This window comes from Drosophila eugracilis, unplaced genomic scaffold (genome assembly GCF_018153835.1).
Source record: "Drosophila eugracilis isolate 14026-0451.02 unplaced genomic scaffold, ASM1815383v1 contig_445, whole genome shotgun sequence".
NCBI lineage: Eukaryota > Metazoa > Arthropoda > Insecta > Diptera > Drosophilidae > Drosophila > Drosophila eugracilis.
Window position 1 is genome coordinate 2,564,475 of NW_024573311.1, and position 21,359 is coordinate 2,585,833.

Sequence of the window (21,359 nt, forward strand, 5' to 3'; positions counted from 1 at the left end):
TACCATTCTTGCACCGTTTATCTATTGGGATTTTGCTAGAGGAATGCCAAAAACTTTTTGGCTTAATCAAATGCCAAAATATTTGAATATGCCAAGACGAAATTATTGCCGTGTAAGCTCCGCTTGACGCCCTTCCCCCTGTCTGGCATTTGCTTTCGACAGAAGCTGTGAAAACTTTTCCACGCATGATTTAAATGGGAATAAATCTTGCGTTAAGACTCGACTTGGATTTGGATTATGCAAGGCCTGGGATAAGAGAGAGAACTGGAGAAGGAACTGCTGCGTCACGTAGTTGGCAAATTTGTTTACACGTCCTCCTGCCGGTTTTGGCCCCTCGCAGCACCCTGGTTTTAGAATCTCGCCAGAACCCCTGGGTTACCTCCACCCCCTCGACAGCTCAACAATTGGCATAAAGTTTCTCATATGCAAATCGCAAGTTTAGCAAAATATTTCGTTTATTGTTGAAGTTTTCCTTAGTTACTCTCGCTTGCTCTCTCTCTGTGAGTCGTCAACATTTTGTATGTTTTCCGTTCATTTTTCCTGACTTGCCTTGGCTGAAAGTTTTTCCTTGGAAAGTTTTTTGGCTTAAGACATTTTTGATAAATTATCCAGCGTGAGTTTTCTGTGTAAGTTTTTGCCAGTAAAAATGTGTTCTCTTTTTTTTTAATAAAATCATGACACCTTTTATTGATTTACTTATTCTGTTTCGGATGCTGATGTGTGATTTTGTGTGGGTGTGGGTGGTGTGGGCGTGTGTTGCATAGCAATATACACTGAAGACTTAATAAATACATATATAATCCATTTACTTAACTAACTGCGTTTTATCACTAGAATTACGTTCTCGCTGTTTACTGCCTTAGTATAGAGCCTCGGCGATTATTTTCTTAGTTTTTCCAAACTTTTATTTTTCATTCTGCTCGCAAATATTAAATCGTATTCTAATTTCCTTTATCCGAAAGTGAAGTTAGCTTAAAATCTAATCAGAACACACAGCCTTGCTTTGTTTCTCTAAAAAATTACACTTAGCAGCTAAATATTAATTACACATTTAATTACACAAAGAACACTTCTTGTTTATTAATCTTAGACTCCTAAAGGTGAATGCTAATTTCTGCGTTGAAATTATTTTTAATTTAAAGCCACATCCAGATAGTTTGTATAAAATGCACACAGCTTAGACTCTACTTAAAACGGAAACTTAAAAACTCAGTTGAAAAACGGAAAATAATTTAGCTAACCTTTCCATGTGATTTGTCAATGCTTTTCTTCGGCTCTAAAACCAATTTCACCACAAACCGGAACTCAGTGTGTTTTTATAAATTTATTTTGTTAAAATTATTTTTTGCTTTACAAGCTTATAAAATGGCTTTTCTTGGCTATCGTACAACATGTTTCCATATTCAATTTACAGTTTTTCCAATATGTTTGTGGTTTTAAAATGTACAGTTCTTTGGAATTTTTATGCGACAGCAGTGGAATAGGCATTTATTTTTGTAGGACTTTCGAGACTCAAGCTTTTAATATTTACAAGTTTCAGGGACCTAAGCGTCTTCTAAGAACGATTAGCAAACAACTGAAATGGGAAAGGCATTAGAAAATAAGATTACCAATTAAAGGAAGACGGCTCAAAACTTACCTCTTAACTGGCGGATTGCATCAACTACCACTCGACTTTGCCTTTCCAAAAATAAAAATAAATTTGCAAAGACTCTTGCAAACCTCAACATATCATCTGGGGAGTAAAAATAGTTACTAATTAGTTTACATTTTCATTTGCTTAGTTAGAGTTGTGTTAAAGTGTTTAGAGACCAGGGAATGTTCACTGAAAAGAATGAAAGAATAAACTAAAAAGTAATCAACATAAATCACAAATAATTACCTTTTCGTATTATTAACCAAAGAGACATAAGCAAAGCTTTAGGCACACAGATTAAAGTACTTTTTTTTTGTGCATTTGAAACAAAGAACAAAACTTTATTTAGATATGTATATGCTGTGTGTGGTATGAAGTGTTTACATATGTGCATGATTTTTACATAAACAAAGTATGCTACATAAGGCACTTATCTACTTCAGAGATGTGCGACGACAGAAAGCCAAATAAACTTCAACTAAAACAAAGAGTTTACAACGATATGAATCATATATAGTAATATAATACCAGATTTATGTAAATTTGGATGTGGCAAATGTAGCAAATGATGAAAACTAAGGGAAAATAAAATAATAAACTTCATTAATGAGACTTCAACATAAATAACAAGTTTTTCATTATTCGATTTCATTTGGTTCGTTGTCTTTTTTATGCATAGTTCCGTTTTTACAAATCGCATAATTAACACTGAGAAGCGTAGGTAAATTTGTTTGTTCAACTAATAATTATAATAATAGTAGTATGTTTACAAAAACATTTCCTTTTTTTTTGTTCAGTACAAATAAAAAATGTGTGAGTTAGTTTTGGGGGAGTAACAAATCAGATAACTAAAAACTAATTATGCGCAGAGGCATAAATGTGGGGTTTTTTTTATATATATAAAAAGAGATAATCCATTGAACAAAACGAGTAACTTGTAACTATAACTAGAATATATATCATGTGGGTGAATATATATCGTAATAAAGAACTTCATTGTGACTTGCAACGTGAGAGATGAACAAATCAAACAGAGAAAGAGCGAGTATAAAATTATGAGATATATCAAAAACTTATCAACTAACACTCGAACAGATCTTTGTATTTATTTTTTTGTTTCTTTAATTTCCGTTTTTTGTTTTTTGTTTTTCGTTTTTTGTTGTTTGTTTTTCGTTTGTGAGTCATGAAAATGTATACAAAATATTTAATAAAAAGGCGATGGTGGTTCAGCCAACTCGTACGACAGTTTAAAAATAAGAAAACAAGTCGTAAAAGATTGGGTTCCAGGGGAACTTCAACAGAAAGGTAACTAACTACGGTCTAAGAGTTGTAATTTTCGTTTCTTTTTTTTTTTTTGGTTTTTCTTTTTGTTTTTTTTTTTTTCTAATTCAACATATAACGTGCTATAAATCATAGGTGATTCTGTCTCTTTTGGCACAGATTTCATGTCTTTTTCTGCTCTTGTTTTTTGTTTATGTTTTTGTTTTTGTTTTTGGTTTTTTTCATGATACGTACAACGTTGGCTTTCGCATCATCGTTTACTCTTGCAACGCGCGCTCTACACGGGCAACTCTTCATTCATTGACTACTCCATATTTCACAAATCTCAGTATTCCTCTCCTCAATGTGCCCGGACAACCACGCTGCTGATGCTTGGAATCCTCCGGCTCTGCCCTCTAGTAGGGCTTCGAGTCCTTGGGCTTCTTCAGCTGCACCTTGAGGCGCTTCGTGCCCACCTGGAAACCGTTCATCGCCTTGATGGCCACCTGGGCCGAGTCCGGATTGTCGAACGAGACGAAGCCGAAGCATTTCGACAGGCTGGTCTGCTTGTCGATGAACACCTTGGCCGAGATCACATTGCCGAATGGCAGGAACGTGGAGGCCAGATCCGTATCAGTGAACTCCTGCGGCAGATGGTAGATGAACAAATTGCAGCCCTCGGGCCCTGGAAAATAAGTTAAAGAATAAAGTTAAAGTTAAGTTTTCTTCTCATTCTATTCTTCCCCTTGTTTGGGGTAGTGCCATATCAGCTTTGGTGGTTTCTACTCCTACATTTCACCCACACCTTTCAGAACAATTAATTAACTAGTTGCATCCATTTACGCGCTGCGTTTTCCCTTAACAGTCACTCCTCCCCTCCAATTTTCCACCCACCAAACCGCAGAACGGAGACGGAAAGTTGAGCGGACAAAGTCTGAAATTATATGGGTCCACTGGCAGAGATTAGGGGAAAGGGAAACCTCGCCAGCAGCAGCTGATTGCCAAAACGGAAGCGGATATGATGAGCCCCCACACCCAAAGCGCTCTCCCCTTGTACGTGTGTGGGTGTGACACTTTGTTTAGGGGAGCACGTGCTATTGCGACTGCTGACATCGTCATCATTATCTGTTGGAGCATTATCATCGCCATTCCTGGTACTATCATCATGGCTCTGTCTCGGTCGCTCTGTCGCTCTGTCGCCCTATCCCCCCTTCCTCACCATCACACACACACACACACACACACTTACATTAATGTGGCGCTCGCGCCTCGTGCTGCGGTTGCACTTTTCGTGCAAATTACTGTCAACGTCACTGGCAATGAGCAGTCAGCAGTCAGCAGTCAGCAGTAATACAACCCACCAGCATCCAAAATCCAAAGCAAAAGCAGCTCAGATAGAAAGAGACGGAGCTACTTGATAGACAGAGATGGCGAGCTGGGACTGGTAGAAGGAGAAGGGTGAAAGCCGCGTCAGCAGTCGCGTTTTCACTTTCATGATGCTTTTTAATGACAGCAAAACGCTTCGAATGGCAACTGGCATTTTGCGGTCTTTCATTTTTATCAGAATGAAACACAAAAACAAAAAAGGAAGGAAAAACAATGGTAAATGAAAGAAGAGAAAACCCTCTTCTTGTGAAAAAGGAGAACAAAGATATTAATATTTAACTATATGTAGATAATAAATAATAAATAACCAGTCTAAGTGCGAACTTAATTATGAGAGAAACTCTTTTCCTACAACCCCAAAAAGTATGCTACACAAATGCTGTCTCCATATGTTTTACCTCATTAAGTTTTCAATTTTCCCCTTCGATGATGTCCTCTTAATCATATCATTAAAGCAAACTGCTACACTCTTTGATGTGCCCCCACACGAACCCATCGCTGTAATCTGATATGTTTGTAGTGGTGGTGTTCCAGGACATCATTCAGTCACCCATTCCCAGCCCACTACCATAACTCTCACTCCATCATCGTTTGCCAGAAGCACTGCTATTGATCACCTTGATGTATGAGTTGGCCACCGTAGGCCTGCAATCCCAGTGGTAGGTTACACCTTCACAGCCCTCAATCCCTCCTCCAATCTCACTTCTCACATCTCCATTCTCCTTCCCTCTGAATGACAACACGCCCCTCAAGGTAAACTGACTGCTGACAGATTGGCCGACGCTGATGCGATTACAAAATGAAGCCAAATTGAATGGCGAAGAAAGCTGCTGCTCCTCCGGAGGCATCTCCTTCGGTCACAAGCCGTTGACGTTGCCAGGATTTTAATATTAATTGACTCAGGGTTCGTGATGCACTTGTTGCTCTGTAATTTTGCACACGCTCACAGCCTTACACCCATCAATTAATTTGGGCTCTCGGAAGGTGGAAGTGAAAAGCAAAATGCGGAGTAAAAACTCCAATTAAAAATGCTTCAAGCTATTGAATTACGCGACTAACAAGCGACACGTGTGGCCCGACACGATATATAATTAGATGAAAGGACAAATGTAGGGGCGCTTGAGCAGGCAGGCAAGCTGGCAAGCAGGCACGAGCGAGCTGTTCTCAAGGCAACAAATTAAGGCAACAATTTTGAATGGCACTTCAGTGATTTTTGGGAGAAGCTTTCGAGTTGAGTGGAAAAACCTTATCCTCCATTATATTTGTCTCCCTTAATATTAGAATTTCTCATTAAATGATAAATGCACGAAAAAGTAGAAGAAACATTGCAGAAATCTTGCACTATAAATCTATATACAGCCAACTATTTATTACAACTTTAAACTTTTCCATCCGCAAAACCTTTCCTTAAGAACCAAATTTATATTCAAAACTAAATCCATATGCAGTCAGTGGGGGGAGTTTACTCAACTTTCTATAAATTCAGTTAGCTGTCAACTGCAAAATGTTTTCCCCATATTTTGGTAACCAGAAATGTGTAACTTCTTGGAATTCGCCAAGGATTTCCCCTCTCTTCTGCCCTTACAAATAAACTTCCTGTTTTGTTTTTTCTCAACTCAAATTTCTTCTGCTTCTTTTTTCGGTTGGAATTTTTCAGTGTGCGAAAAACGATTTCCTATATTGCATTTTCCTCTTCCGTCGAGCAAAGAAGCGCCATCCGCCTTGGCGATGTCCCCTACCCGTTTTCGCTATTGATGCACTCGTATCCAGAAGGGGAATAAAGGGAGATGTTAGTTGCAGATGCACATTCCCTCCGTTTCCTTCTCTTCTATTTCCCACAGTTAGGGCGACCCAACATTTTTTGCTATTTTCCTGGCTGTCGCGCTCACCGAACTGAGCTGGAGAAAGTCTTCCTTTATTTTCCTATTCCTCTCAAGGGCACGAAGAACGAGGCGGAAGGAAGCCAAATGGAATCTATGGCACATAAGCTACAGTTCCAGTTCAGCCTGCACATATATCTCAGTTTCTTTATTGATTTTAATGCGACTTGTGCACTGCGAGAACTTGGCAATACAAAATCACAATCTTATACAGAGATATTTTTGATTATCTTTCTCAGTAATCCTATCTTTCTCAGCTAAACTAGATGAAGAATATATTTTTCAAGATGAACTCAGTTTTTTGTTGAGTGCTTTAATTTCTGCCCCCTCATAACCATAGCCACTCACTTGCAGGCACATCCTTTACCCCTTCTATAATATATAATTCCGCCCAGCATCCCAGCGCAAAAGTCGCAAATCTGCGATGTCTCTCTGGCCATCTTTGTGGCTCCTCACCACTGGCCCACCTCCTCTCTTGGTGCACATACAACATTTGGTTATTTTATATTCCAACTTCCGGCTTATGCACATGACTTTAATCCGGATGCAGCCGGAAGGAGAGGCGACCGCTGCCGCCTTAGGGTCACCCATGCGATGATGAAGGCAGGGGGATTCCCATCGTCTGTCACTGTCATATTTGCTGCTGCCCTCCGTTCCGTCCGCCCCCCTCTTTCTCAACCGGAGTTTCCGGCCTCTTCCTCGTCGTTTAAAAGCGTAGTTCTTGGCCGCTTTTGACTTCTTTTTTTGATATTTTATAACATATTTTTTTCATATTTTATATTTATTTTATTTTTTTTCTTTCGCCTCCGTTTCCTGCTTAATTTTGTGCCTGTCGTCTGGCCCTGTCTACATGCTTATAAGTTGTTTCCTGCTTCCAAGCCCATCCTTATCTTCCGCTTAACCACCCACTATCGCCGCCCCCAGCCCAAGCCCCTTCCTTCCTTTCTGCTGTTGTGGAGCTGTCGTCATTTGATAAATTTCACATGTTGGGAATTTATCTGCTTTAGACATTGTTGTTGCACTTGTTCTGCCCTTTTGCGCTACGCAGATTGCATAAATCCGAGGTTTTTTAGAATTTTCCAAGCATACATTTTCCCTACTAACCTAAGAAGTTCAATGAAATTGGCTTTGGAACGAGTTTTGGAAAGCATTACAAGGATATAAGATTTAGAAATCAATTCTTTAAGCCGATTGGGAAGAAGAGATATGGAAACTACCTAAAGCTGCCCCTCCTTTTCCACAAACCCTGTCAAATCGGAGTCAATTACCCATTAACCACTTCCTGTCTGCGATCTCCCCCCTATCTCATCCAATAATTATTTAGAGCTTAGATCCTATCCCTACCCCCCTCCCTAGCCAAAAGTCGTTTTCCATTTAAGCAGCTCCAAGTCATCTATGATAGTTTTTCACAGTCCAACCAAACGAGGCGAAACATGGCAGCTCACATTTCGCATTTCGACTAGCAAGAGCAATTTGTTGGGCTTCCACAGACAGGACCACACAGTCCTCGCTTCCTTCAGGACTCCTCTCTCTGCTGTGACCCTGCGATTCCCCGGTTTGTTGTTGTTGTAGTTGGTCAGAAGGGAATTTTCGGCGACGTCATGAGTCAGCAGACCAAACAAGGATTCGCACACACAATAGGACAAAGGACGAGGCAAGCAAAAGTGGAGGAGTCACAGGAGACGAAGGGCCAGAGAAGAGTCACTCAACTGCAAAAATATATCTCACTATATGGTGTATAAAATACAGAGAGAGAAATATGGGAGTAGGTATTTAATGTCCTTTAAATTCGCAAATAGATTTGGAAACATAAGAAACATTTCCTTTAAGATGGAACTTGCTATATGAATTTCAGGAAAATGTTATTCAGAGTTAACATCAAGGCTTAGTAGTTAACATATTTTTAAGCCACTTTTTTCCCACTGCACCTGCATAACAGATGAAGCACCCCTCGGCCCTTCACCCAGCCACACTCGAAGGATGTTCGCTTATGTAACCGGAAATACAGCAAAAAGTGCAATGCCAAAACATTTTCCGTTGCATTTTGCCAACATTTCGAATATCTCTCTCCCTGTTGCAACTTTAATGTTATGTTATGTGTGCCAAAGTGGGCGGGAAAAGGCAACGCTCGGTTGCCATATTTCCCCGATATCGACAGCGACGTACGTCTGACTAATGGAATTGTGTGTCAAGTGTGTGTAATATTTACACTGTGTCGGGGAGCTGATAAAAATTTAAGCCCCACCAAAACGCTCCTCATAAATTCTCCTTAGCGAGTGTGTGCGAGATGCTGGAAAGAGGAGTTTAGAGGGCAGAAAAGTGAAGCGTACAGGATGATGGATCTTATTGATTTTTGCTACATCTCTCCCAGGCATTGGCTTATGGCATTGAAGGATTTGTGTCAGCAAAAGACATTCGATTGCGGATTAAAGGGGCGTCTGTGCAGTCAAGAGGGCGTGGCAAAGGAGATTGAAATTCTTGTGAGATATCTTAGCTTCGTTTCGAGGATTTTGATTTGTAGTGCGGAGAGACTTGAAAATCTTCTACTCAAAGTTATGAAAATGAAAATGCTCTCTCTTCTCATACACAAATTCCATCTTTTATCCAACTGCATAACATTTGATAGATGACTTTTCATATAAAAAATAGGGCCCCTGCTCCTCCTTCTCTTCCTGCAACACAATAAAAGCGTCGAGAACAATGGCATTTCTAAAACTCTAAGTAGATTAGACAGACATCCACAAAATGTCCATGACAAGTGGGATTTGGCAGCGTAAGGGGTAAGGACATTCGGATGGAAATAATGCAGGGGCAATGAACAGAAAACAACAAAAAAGGATGCAAAAAATAACCGCAACACGAGCGAATGACGCTGACAGCGATGAGCGGGCTTAATGCATGTGATGTTGCCTCATCAGCGGCAGAAACCAAATACAACAGCAGATGTGGCAAGTGGAGAAGGACTATGTTAAATAGTATATACCCTAACTTTTAGAATGCTAAAAAGATGTAAAAATTTAATATTTTCCACATTTTGCTGTTCACACATTTCCCCTTTAGTATATACCAACTTTAATAAGAGTATTTAGACTCCAAACTTATATAACCAAAAAATATCGCATACAAAGCGAACAATTTGGTATTGGACTGACACAACCGCAGCGGCACTCATTCGGCCATTTTACTACATTTATCAAAATGTCAGGCTTTTAGACATTTCTATTTCTAACGTGGGCGTGTAACTCTGCCCCACCACTTTCCCCCTCTTCTACTACAAAACTGATTACCCACTAAAGTGCCAATGTACCGGCGAAAATATAACAGAAATTCTAATAATTATTTTTAAAAAATAATAAAAATGTTTTTTTTTTTTTTTAACTAATTTCTGCATTTAAAGCTCAGGACTTGACAGACTGTCTATATTACGTATACGACTGGTGTTACTGTAGTATTTTTCCAATAAGATTTTTAAGTTATTTTCCCTGAACTGAATTCTATTATAAACAAATTAAATATATTTCTCTCAGTATACTTTTTGCGGGTGACTCACCTTCAATCTGCTTTCCCGCTGCGGCGGCTGCTGCCGCACTGAGGGCAACGCTGGCCAGCGGCGAAGTGGACAATGCACTGGCACTCCCGAACTGCGGTAGACCGGCGGCTGTTGACATATAGGCCGATGCCAATGGATTCGGATCGGACCCTGAATATAGATGAAAAATCAGGAAATGAGAGAGGGAAGTACATATTAGTTGGTGTCGTACAAGGGGAAATTTTAAAAATTTGTAAAGTAAATCATAATACGGTGTGGATGAGATGGTATAAAATCGGGAAATAAGTTTGCGTTTATGAAAGGGCAAAGAGAGTAATAAAAAAAAAGTTCAAATAAATATTCAGTTTGATAAGGAAAAAGGTTTGCAATACCAACTAAAGAATAACAATTTTCACATATTTTTATCCTTTACAAAATATTTTACTATATTTTTTTAGATATTTCTGTGAACTTGCAATATTTTCAAATTAAATTCCGACCAACCATCATAATTAAACAGAACTAGTTTTCCGCATTGTTTTACCTCCAATTTGCCTCTATATAATTATTATTTAGTTGGTCTCGTCGTTTCGTCAGACGTAATTAATCATCGAATTTCGTGCCCTGCCACGCGGGGCGACATTTGATTATTTTACAAAGCACACACATGACATCCGCAATAGCCAATCTGAAATTAATTTGTCTCTGTGCAATGTTGCTTGTTGGTTGCTGGCTGTTGGTTGTGTTCTGGTTTCGGGTTTTGTGTAATTTGACGCCTGTTGTTTGTTATTTAGTTGTTTTGCGTGTTTCGCCATTGGCCGTCATGCAATGCAATTTTGTGGTTTCCAATCCGCCCCTGACCGGCACCCACCCCCTGTCATGATCACCGCGTTATTAATGAGTTTTGCAAACCTTTCGGTGAGTGCGAAATTTCTGAAATGTGGTCGTGTTGTATGCCGGCCACTACATTGACCTAATGCCCCACACCGTACCAAAACCAAATCTTTCATTCTGATTTCCTTTTAAGTTTCCGTTTATTTTATTTACAATTTCCAAGAATTTATTAGAATTGCAATCAAACGGGAAACTTTACTAATTTAAATACAGACAAAGAGACATGCTAAATCTTGCAGAAGCGTGTAAGCGAAAACTTTTGCACATATTTGCACGGAAAATTGTTTTAATTGCTGTTGAAGGAAAGTTTGGCACTGAAAACGGCAAGAAAAGTCGTCCAGTCGTGAGGAGTGGAATATGTATATGAAACTACTCATCATCATCAAGGAGGAGAGAGAGACGAGCTGAGCTAACTAAGTTGGCCAATAATAATCCACATGAGTGGCCCTGGCCTGTTCTCTGACTTGACCATACAACAACCAGTTAAAAACAACAAACAATGACTGAAAATGAAGAAATGGCCAAGAGAACAGAGCATAAGAAGTCGAAAAGATTGCCTAAAACTATTTTCTGGCCCGGATGTTGTCTGTTTTGTATTTGCAAGTTTTTAGTTTGCAGTTGGAAATTTGTTGTACGTCCGAGTTGAGCTGCGAAATTGTACAATTTCCAGTTCCCCTCTCTTCCTCACTTCATCTTATTTGCCACTTGCAGGCGGTAGAATACTTTTTCTACTCACTGTTATTGTTGATTTTCAAGTGCAAAAACTAAAAATTGTGTATAAACAAACGTAATGGAGAGTGGGGGGTCTGTCTGGACGAAGAGGAAGAAAGAATCCTCAACGCAGTTCAAAACGTGTTGAAACCCTAAATCAGTTTGAAGGACCTCGGGCTGGTAGTATAAACTACATAGTTTACTGCACTTGAGCCAAACTTTGATTAAGATTTTCGGTTGTTGTTGTTGGCCTGGCTCAGCTTTTCTTTTTTCTTTTTCTTTTTCTTTCTTTTTTTTTCTGTAACTACCCAACTTGCTGGAGAGGTCAAAGGAGTGAGCTAGCTTCGAAAAACTTTTTGAATTGGCTGCTCTTTAGCTTTGGTGAGGGGCGGAAAATCAAGTTGGGGTTAAAAGGAAAGGAAAAACAAAAGGCCACTCCTGCCTTTTTTTCTTAATTTTTACAGCTAACTAACTTAGTTTATGTGAAGAAAGAGGAAACTGATTAATAATATCTTAAATATGCTAATTCCTTCATCTTCCTGCAACTCAAATTTGAAACCAAAATCCCAGAGTTACATCCCTCCTTCACCAATTTCTATCTAACCCCCTTAAATATCACCACCAACCCTAAAACAATTAGTTTTTTCATTCCAATATCTCCCCCCCAACCTCGGATACATTTTCCATAAACAATATTCGGGAGGGGGCGCAGCAACAAGCAAACAAACAAAGCGGGACCAAAGTCGAGAGCTCAATTTGTTTGTCCATTTTATTTGTGGCTGGCAAAAGCCGAGAGCAGCAATAACAACGGCACAGTCACTGCAAAAAGTTTGTTACTCATGGCAACTTGGAAAGCGATTTTGTAGTTTAGTTTATGCATCCGACGACCAGAAAGGGAAAAAAGAAAATACCAAGCGGAAAGTTAGTTTTTCTCTGTATGGCAACATGGCAAGTAAACTGTGGGAAAAGCATATTGACTTTGGGATTCCCTAAGCTGTAAGAATGTTCTTAAATCCGAAACAGAAGGAAGAAACAGGCATTTTTTTGAAGAAAATATTTAAGTTAATTATAAGAAAGATACCAAAATTTAAAACTGATAATCTCTCCATAAGAAAGTTCATGATCACAACCAGCTAATATACGCCCTTAAACTACTGGGTATCAGAAAAAAGGAGAAAGAAGGACCCCCAGATAGGCGCATCCTTGCTGTCAACTGCACTTTGAACTGAATTTCTTTTTCAATTCAAAGGGGAAGGATGTAAGAGACGCAGGACATCTCCTTCGAGTCCGAGCATCGCCGGACTCCATCCGATCTCTTGGGCAAAGAATTTTTAATATTTCATTAAATGAAGTGCCCGGAAATCGTTCAAGTGGCACACGATGAGCACGCACAAGTGCACAAGGGCCAAAGCTCACGGAAAATCCTCCCCTACAAGATAAGCTCAGAGGGAAAAGCGTTGCGAAAGGACAGGGGAAGCCTGTGGAAATCCGCTTAATTTTTGGCATTTTTCTGGTTAAGTCAGCCGCAGATTTTTCTTCGTATTTTTGGCCATGTTTTTTGTTCTGTCTACTTCTCTCTCAACTTAGATCCCTCTCGAAATGAACTTGCTAAGAAAATATTTAAGAAGTGAGTGTGGAAAAGCCGGAAAATGCGGTCAGCGAATGCCCACAGATAGGCAATGACATTCCCCTGAACAGAAAACTTATATTTTTTTCTTGTTTGTGTTTCATTTTGGCTTCTGTCTTGGCCACATTTAAGTGGAATTTTCTTGTGGTTTTTCATTTGATAAAAGACGAGGCGACAGGCCATAATTCTTAGAAGAACTTTTTCTATTTTCTTTATAAAAACATAGAAATTAGCAGAAGGATTACCTTCCAGCTTATTCCATTGATATTTACTTAAATTTATATTATATAAACTTCATATTTTCCTGACCTTAATATCCTAATTCCCTATTGCCGCTTTTACTCGCCTTTTCCAGCTGCAGCTGCAAAAGTTGAAAGCCGAGAAGTGAGAAATGAAAACCGTGAACTGAGCAGAAAACATTGCAATTTCCCCAAAGCGAAAAAGTCAATGAGGCCAAGAAGGAGCTGCTGTGCTGTGCAGCGTGGCTGCCTCTTCATCCCCGCAACATTTCCCATTTCCCAGGATCAGATCCCCACTCGTAACTTCATGCCCCCTTCTCCAGAGGCTTTTGGTGCAATAAGTTCCGTGTTGTTAATTTCGCAAGAGAGTGTAACTTGTAATTTTGTACGTTGTAGGGTCTCTCTCCTGTACTTCGGATCCGAGAAACCCTTCTCCTCCTGTAAGGATACGGCCATCAACTCTCTACAGACTGGTGACGTAAAGCAGGCGACGTTAAACAAGCGCGTTACGGTGCACGTGAACGTTACGTCGAATGCTTCGTTGACTTTAACTATCAAACTTAATAACACACACATTTTTTTTATGACAAAATGAAAATGAAAGCAACATGTCAACTGCTAGCAGGCGAAGAAAACTCAAAAAGGGGAAAAACTTACTGATAAGTGTTGGAAAAATAAAAATTGAGGCAGAAAACTTTGAAAATATTCAAAGGACTTCTTACTTTTCTTTTTGGCTGCTCATTAAAATCCATTTTTGTTTTTAGGATAAGCAATTTTTAGGCAAGGGAAAGATAATATTTCAGTGAATTAGTTAATTTCTTAAAAATAATTAATCTTTTTGACAATATAAACCCTAAATAAGTTGAAATATTTGTAAACCTAAAAGGAATTCCACGCGAATCCTTACCTGCTTTCCTAGCTGCTGCTCTTTTGCCCAGAAGGCCTGGTTTTATTTTAAGCCACATTTATTTTTAGAAAAGGTTAGCAATGTTTCAGGAAGATTTAAAGAAAGTACATGTTTTTGTTAGTACAACCGAAAGTTTAATCTTCAAAGCTAATTAGACTAGAACAGCAATGACGTCAATCCCATTAACCATTTTGGCAAAGAAAATTCTTATTCGGCTATTTTAAGTCAATAATATCCTCCGAGTTTTCGCTCCAAAGAAGATTGACAAGGCCACGATTCTAATTTACCTCCATCAGTTAAGTTGGAAAAACAGAAGACGTTGGAGGAACAAGCCAAGGCCTTCATTGAATTAAGCTAATTGGCCACTTAGATTGTCAGATGATGACACATTTGTTGCCAGCAGAGCCAAGAATAGAAAGCCCATTTTCGTTGTGAGGGTTTTTTCGAGTGCAAAGTTTACCTCATTATTGACGAATTAAATTAGGAGAGCCAATGAATATTAATGAGTTTATCGATTGGTTTACTTAGGCTGCATAAAATTATATACAATATACAATTTAATTAACCAATTATAGAAAATATTAACTGGTTATTTAACCTAAATTTCCCTTTGAGGAAATTCCTCTAACTATGGCTTTAGCTTTACTTTTTGTACAAACCAAAAATAACTTTATTATTACGCCATAACCATTCGACACTCATTAAAGGCAATAACCAGGACAGCGGCGAAAAAATTCGAGTGTCCGGAAGATAATTAGAAATCGATAAAGCAGACACTAAAAGAAAAGCCAGCAACAGGCTGACGGAAAAGCAGAGGAACGGGCAAGCCCTGTGACGACGCACAAGGAAAACTACAATAAGGAAATGGAGGAAAACTAGATAATTAGCTAAAGAAACTGAGGGCTATGCCACACATCCTGATGAATTATTAGCCATGGAACTTCCTCAAGTGTTTTCCCTTTCTTTCCAATTCACTTTCCCAAAAACTCTCTTAAATTTCGTCTTAAAGTCTAAAAAAAACTTACAGAGCAGGGCAGCCGTGTTGGTCAGCTGGGCCGTTCCCGGCGAGGAGGCAGCAGCTGCTGCGGCGGCGGCATTCGTGAGACTCGGCTGCGTCATGGCCGCAATGGCCGCCAAATTCTGGACGGTCATCGGGCTTAAAAGTCCGGCGGCTGTCACAGCGCTTGTGTCCGTTGCCGCTGTACTTTGCTGGGCTCCCAGTCCTGTGAGGGCTGTAAGGGGTTAAGATCATTAGTAACTGTCTTTAATTTAGGTAACCTAATACTAGAGAGTAGTTAAGCTATATATATTTCCCACCTTGTAGCAACTGCTGTTGCAGTCCAACCGCCTGCAGTTGCTGCAGCAGTTGGATGGAGGCCGGAGTAATGGCATCGGCGCCAAGGACCGGTGAAGGCTGCTGCGGCGGGTTGGGCAGAATGGGCGTGGCCACGCTCGTGGCCGTCTGTCCCAATGGGATGTTAATATTACTAGCCAGGTTCCACAAATTAGCCTGAATCTGCTGGATCTTCTTCTGCTCCTTCTCCTTCTGAGTGTCGGCAAACTTGACGACCAATGGCGATGTGCAGCCCTCCATGATTTTGTTCTGACTAAGAGTCTTTTTTGGATTGATAAATATATAGCTATAGATCGATACATATATATAGAGATATAACTTAAAAGACTTACCAACTTAATGGCCGAAATGGCAGCGTGCTTGGTGGCAAATGTGACGAAGGCACAACCCTTACTCTGACCGTTCTGATCCCGAAGAACGGTGCACTCCTCGATGGCTCCGTGGACCTCAAATAGTTTACGTACGTCGTTCTCGTTCAGCTTCTTGTTTAGCATTCCCACAAAGAGTTTGCGTTCTGAAAGAGAAATTAATATTTAGTAAGAAACTAAAATGATTAGACTGAGAAAGGAACTAAGAAGATATATTTTGGGGTATGTAAGTATGCCAAGTCAAAAGTTTTTACTGATAAAGTTATCTATTTTTGGGTTATTTACCAACTTGAAGTTGTTTTTTAATGTTTATTCCCCCTTTTTAACCATAAAAAAGCCCAAAGTGCTAATTGCCTTTTTCAAATAAGTTCCAACCAAACTAAGATAAATCCCAGCCAAGTTAGACATAGACCTTGGCCTTGGTAAATTAATCGCTGCGTGAAACGCTGGCGGAAGCCTCAACCACATCGCCGAGCGCGACTGTAATCCAATAGCCAACGGCCTCGCCTTGGCTGAGAGTTTTGGCATTGAAAAGTGCCACACAGTCAAGTGGGTTAGGGCCAGGCCAGGCCAGGCCAGGTTCGAGTTCGAACTGGTCCAGACCGACTGCATCATATCGTCGTCGTCGTCGTGCTCAGCCAGGCTTAGTTAATTCCAGCATTTGGCAATGCTCAATTAATTTTACATAAATTAAAACTCTCCCTCGCCTCCTCCTCTGCTCTCCCTGGTGAAACTGGTCTGGACTCGATAACTAATTGGCAGGCATTTAACATTTCGCCAAATATTTGCACTTTCCATGGAAAAGGAAGGGCTCTAAGTTAGGCGGTGGCGTGGGGGAGGCGGAAAATGGGCAACTAATTTATTTGCACAAACACGCAAAATGCGCACTGCACAAATTAATTGTTATCGAATGTGCAATTGGCTGAGAATGTTTTTTGGGAAAAGCGGCGGGGGGGAGGCATTTCCATGATGTGATGTGCGGTTGTTTGTGCGGGCGGCAGCAGCAGCAGCACCAGCAGATCGTTTCAGTTGGCTGGGCTTTCTATCTTTTAACTAAACCAAATTGCAAATCAATTGGCTTAAATACATTTAAAGTGCTGACGATTACTGCCGAGCGGATTAAATTTGTACAACTCGGCAAAAATAAATAAACAAACCTAATTCAGTTTGGGGGATTTTCATGTCGACAAATGTTTATGACAGGTTCAATTTTAAAGATTTTCATAGGTTTAAATTTGTATTTTAACAGCAAGGGAAAATGAAAACCAATCGTTTGATATACAAAACAAGAGGAAACGCTATAGTCGGGTGCCGCGACTATAAGATACCCGTTACTGTTTTACAAAATTTTAAAATATTATTTTGCTAGTGGAAATTCACAATGCGCCACCTATTGTCAGAGGAAGTTTATAGGATGCTTATAGTGACGTCACTGCCCATGTAAGGCCTTATAACTTAATTTCTTTATAAACAGCGAAATAATGTTTCGATTTGAAAAATCTTTGGTAAATCGATAGATATTAACAGAAATAAGTTACACGAGGTCAAACGAAGGCATTCATAATAATATTATAGACGCCACAGTTTTCCGCGGTTTGTGGGCGTTAGAGTGGGCGTGGCTGGGTGCAATTTCGTGGCAAGTTGCAGAGGCGTCTCCTTAATACGTGCTCCTAAGCAAAATTGTGTAGCTCTTATAGTTTTTGAGATTTTTGCATTTTTGGTTTTTCGGGTTTTGTGGGCGTTAGAGTAGGCGTGGCTTGATCGGAAAAAAACAATTCGCATTGGGAGCATTATAGAAACCTACATGCTTTATCCGAAATTTTTATGTTTTATAGTTACCGAGATATCAGCTTTTCTAGAAAATCCGAAAACCGTCTTTTGAGCCGTGTGGGCGTATGGGTGGGTGTGGCCGGATAGTAGTATCACTATAAGATGCGTTGCCATCTAAAGATTATACTTTCTGAGTTTCAACATTCTAACTCCATTAGTTCCTGAGATTTCAGCAATTTTAGTTTTTTGCGATTTGTGGGCGTTAGAGTGGGCGTGGCAGGATGCTGTAATAAACTTGCGCTGTCCCGGGACCTCAAGAATCTTCATGCTTAATCTCAACGTTGAATCTGCTATAGTTCCTGAGATCTCAGCGTTCATACGGACGGACGGACGGACGGACGGACGGACGGACGGACGGACAGACGGACATGGCTCAATCGACTTCGCTATTGATCCTGATCAAGAATATATATACTTTATAGGGTCGCAAATGCTTCCTTCTATCTGTTACATACTTTTCAACGAATCTAGTATACCCTTTTACTCTACGAGTAACGGGTATAAATATTCCTCTAATAACAGAAGATTTCAAATTCATTTCTAAATTCCTCTTTTAAAGTTTTTTATTCCTAATTTCTTGTTTTTACAACTTTATTAAACGAATATTTTGGCATCCAAATTAGTGTCCTTACATATTTATTCATCCTTCCCTTTGTAGATTAACCCTTTGCCTTACCACCCCCCCAACAAAGCCCAATTAATATTTTGCGCTGGCCAACTACTATTTTTTGGCAATATCCACCGAAAAATCGTCTATAAAATAGCTTTTGTTATAAATTATTATTTTATCGCTTCAATAAACGCCAAATTTTTAGCCAATGCAAATTATGTTTTATGCGGCCGGCCAGCAAGCAATTTGCCAGGTCGGAAAAGCTGGCCATAAGCCGCCCACTTGGAAATCTGTTTTTGGAAATCAATTAAAATTATAATTAAGCTGCTTATGGGGTGGAAATTGATTTTTAGTAGCCATTCTGGTCATTGACTTTGCGCGGGTATTTAAAATTACTATTCGAAACTTATTATTACTACTGCCATGGGAGGGTTTTTATGATGGTCTGTGGTGTAACCGCAAGGAGTGTTGAAATTCAGCTTAATGGCTGGGAATTCTAATGCCTCGGGTTTTCCACCCTTTCCCATTTCGATCTGCCACTTGCTACTCTGCTGCTTGCCACATTTCAAGGCATCATCCGTGCTGCAATGCGGCTCCATCTCCTAAAGTCTCCTCCTTTTGCTGGTCTCTCTATCGCCGCCCCCAATTCAATTGCCATTCCAAGTGCTGATGCTGCATCGTCATCATTATTATCATCATCTTCCCCTAGGCGTTATCAAATGCAAAACCATACACACCCACAGTCACCCACCCACACACACAGAGAGAGCACTTGCACCATTATTATTATTATGATTATCGCAAACTGCAAGTGCAACTGCAGCAGCGACATCGACTAACTGCACTTGAGCTATATTATCATAATCCTAGCAGAAATTGTGCGCAGTCAGCGGCAGCAGAAGCAACATTTCCACTGGGAAAAGGAATTTTAAAATTCATTGAATTCGATTCTTGACGGTGGCTGAATGCCAATGCCCCCTCTCTATCCCCTTATACACACCACCCACTCTATCCACTATCCTCCATCCAATTCCATAATTCAAGTCCCTCTTCCCGAAAAAGTAAACAAACTTGGCGTGGCGGTGACCTCATTAGTTCCGATCAGCTGCAAATTGAAAGCTTTTCCTATCGCCAACGAGGGATTAAAGTCAAGCAAGCCAGAATGGGAAAATATTATGTATTTACTTAAATTAAAAGGAAATTCTTGGGTGGAGATATAAGTCTTTAAGGAAAAGAATTATAAAAGAATTTCTCTGCTTAGCGAACCTCGCAAAGTCTCAACCAGCTTTCAATTTAAACTTAAATTCTCCGACTAAGACGGCCGACGAGAAAACTTTACCTTTAAGTCCTGGCAGGAAAATTGCTTTAGTTTTAAATTATTAATATGTCGGACCCGGGCGGCTGCTCTCTCGTCGCAGTTTCCTCTTAACCCGGCCAAAATGAAGGGGATTGGATGTCGGGTGGCTGGAAAATGGACGAGTCAGTGAGCCGGCTTCGGGGTAATGCAACTAATCTGCTTCTAGTGGCGCACATTAAGTGTTGCCACGCTTTCGACTTTAATTTGAAAACATAAAGCAGAAGCAGGATAAGGAGGAGGGGAGGTGGCAGCCAGGGAAGCGGCTAAAGTGCGGGCCACTTTTCCAACCTACATTCATACACACATTTACCCAGGACTTTATTTTTCCTTGCTCCTCTGCGCTGGCCATTTCTGCATGCAACTCAACTTAACCGAGCGACCACTCGAACCTCGCTGGCCCCACCACCAAACCCGCCAAAACCTGAACCGGAGAACTACGACCAAAGAGAGTGAGTCTGGGTGTTGGGGAAGCCAGGGAAACCCAGAACCCCAAACCCAAAACCGAAACCAAATGCAGGGCGAACGAGCCATGACATCGACGTCCTGAAGGCCCCTCTTTCCCACTCTGCATTCGCGCCCCCTTCTTCTTTGGATTCTGCATGTAATGAGTGGGTTATGCAAAATATTTAATCTTGGTACTGAAACGACTACAAGTATACCTATTAGTTTGTTTACACAAAAGTGAAGTATCAGGAGGGCTTAAGGAAACTGTGGATTAAACACCTTGTAAGCCTTTTCTAGAGAAACGCTCACTTTGAGCGTCGAGATTGCGTTTAAATATTCTTAAATGGATAGCTTTTAGCCTACCACGTCTTCAGGGACTCCTTCAAGTTAATAATTTTCAAAGGTAATAAGTAAGTAATCCTTAACGGTGTACAAATTAAACCCTCTAAGGATCAAATTTAACATTTTCTCTCTATTAAACTATAAAATTTATGAAATATAATTCATAATAATTACAGCCCTATATTTTTCTTTTCTTTTCTTTGAAAACCTCACCCAGTTTATCATTTCCGAAAATCCAAAAATGGCAGCCGCGCAACGCTCATAAAAACGGGTCATATTTGCCGCCATTCCAGCCGAGTGTGTGTATGTGTGTGTGAATGTGGCTGTGCATCCTTCAGTCAAACCATCCCCTAGTAACCCACCTAGTAAGCCCCACCTATATGCATACCCACCCACCTCACACCACCCCTTTTTAGACCGTACACTTGGCTTAGCTTATTTATGTCACAAATATGAGCAAACGCGTACGCAATGCCATGGCTGGATGGACTTGCCTTGGTTGGCTAGAACCGCCCAACCGCCCAACCGCCCAACCGCCCAACCCCCTACTCCACACCCCCCATCATCAGACTGCCCACTTACCAACCCCTACCCATCCTCTACCTAAGCACTCCTCCTCACCTGGCTGCTTTTGCCACTTTGCATGCATCGCTGCGTGTTTGGCATATTTAACAAATTTTCGCAAAAATAATGTAACTCTCCATGCTGAACTCGCGTTGTTGTTCTCCCCCTTCCTATACACCACCACCTCGCTTGTTGTTGTTGTTGTTGTGGCTGCGGTTATACGCATACAGTGAAAAACCAGGTGGGTGGTTAGTGGGCTGGCTGGGTATTGAAAGTGAGTGGCAAAATCTAATCAAGCGCTGCGGCAATAGTCGCACACCAGCATCAAAATGCACTCGCATAGATACACACGCGGGCACATCGATGGAAAATGGGGAAATTAAATCAATTTAAGGTTAGTGGAAATGATTAAAGGTAAAAG

At 40.4% G+C, this 21,359-nt stretch overlaps 1 protein-coding gene across 7 annotated transcripts in view; it reads right to left on the bottom strand.

The window, feature by feature from the left end:
• Window positions 1-1,305: 1,305 nt before the first annotated feature.
• LOC108104055 (CUGBP Elav-like family member 2) overlaps window positions 1,306-21,359 on the bottom strand; it is a 110,466-nt gene continuing 90,412 nt past the window's right edge. For 6 of the 7 annotated variants that reach the window (XM_017209905.2, XM_017209904.2, XM_041819035.1 and 3 more), the window contains 5 exons: window positions 15,756-15,937; window positions 15,387-15,684; window positions 15,095-15,301; window positions 9,713-9,862; window positions 2,976-3,581 (listed from right to left, as the gene is read on the bottom strand). In XM_017209905.2, the coding sequence (XP_017065394.1) occupies window positions 3,313-3,581; window positions 9,713-9,862; window positions 15,095-15,301; window positions 15,387-15,684; window positions 15,756-15,937 (1,106 nt within the window). In that variant the 3' untranslated portion in view covers window positions 2,976-3,312. Of the gene's footprint in view, window positions 1,577-1,639; window positions 1,736-2,975; window positions 3,582-9,712; window positions 9,863-15,094; window positions 15,302-15,386; window positions 15,685-15,755; window positions 15,938-21,359 lie in introns of those variants that run through there. The other variant, XR_001772276.2, reaches the window with a different exon arrangement.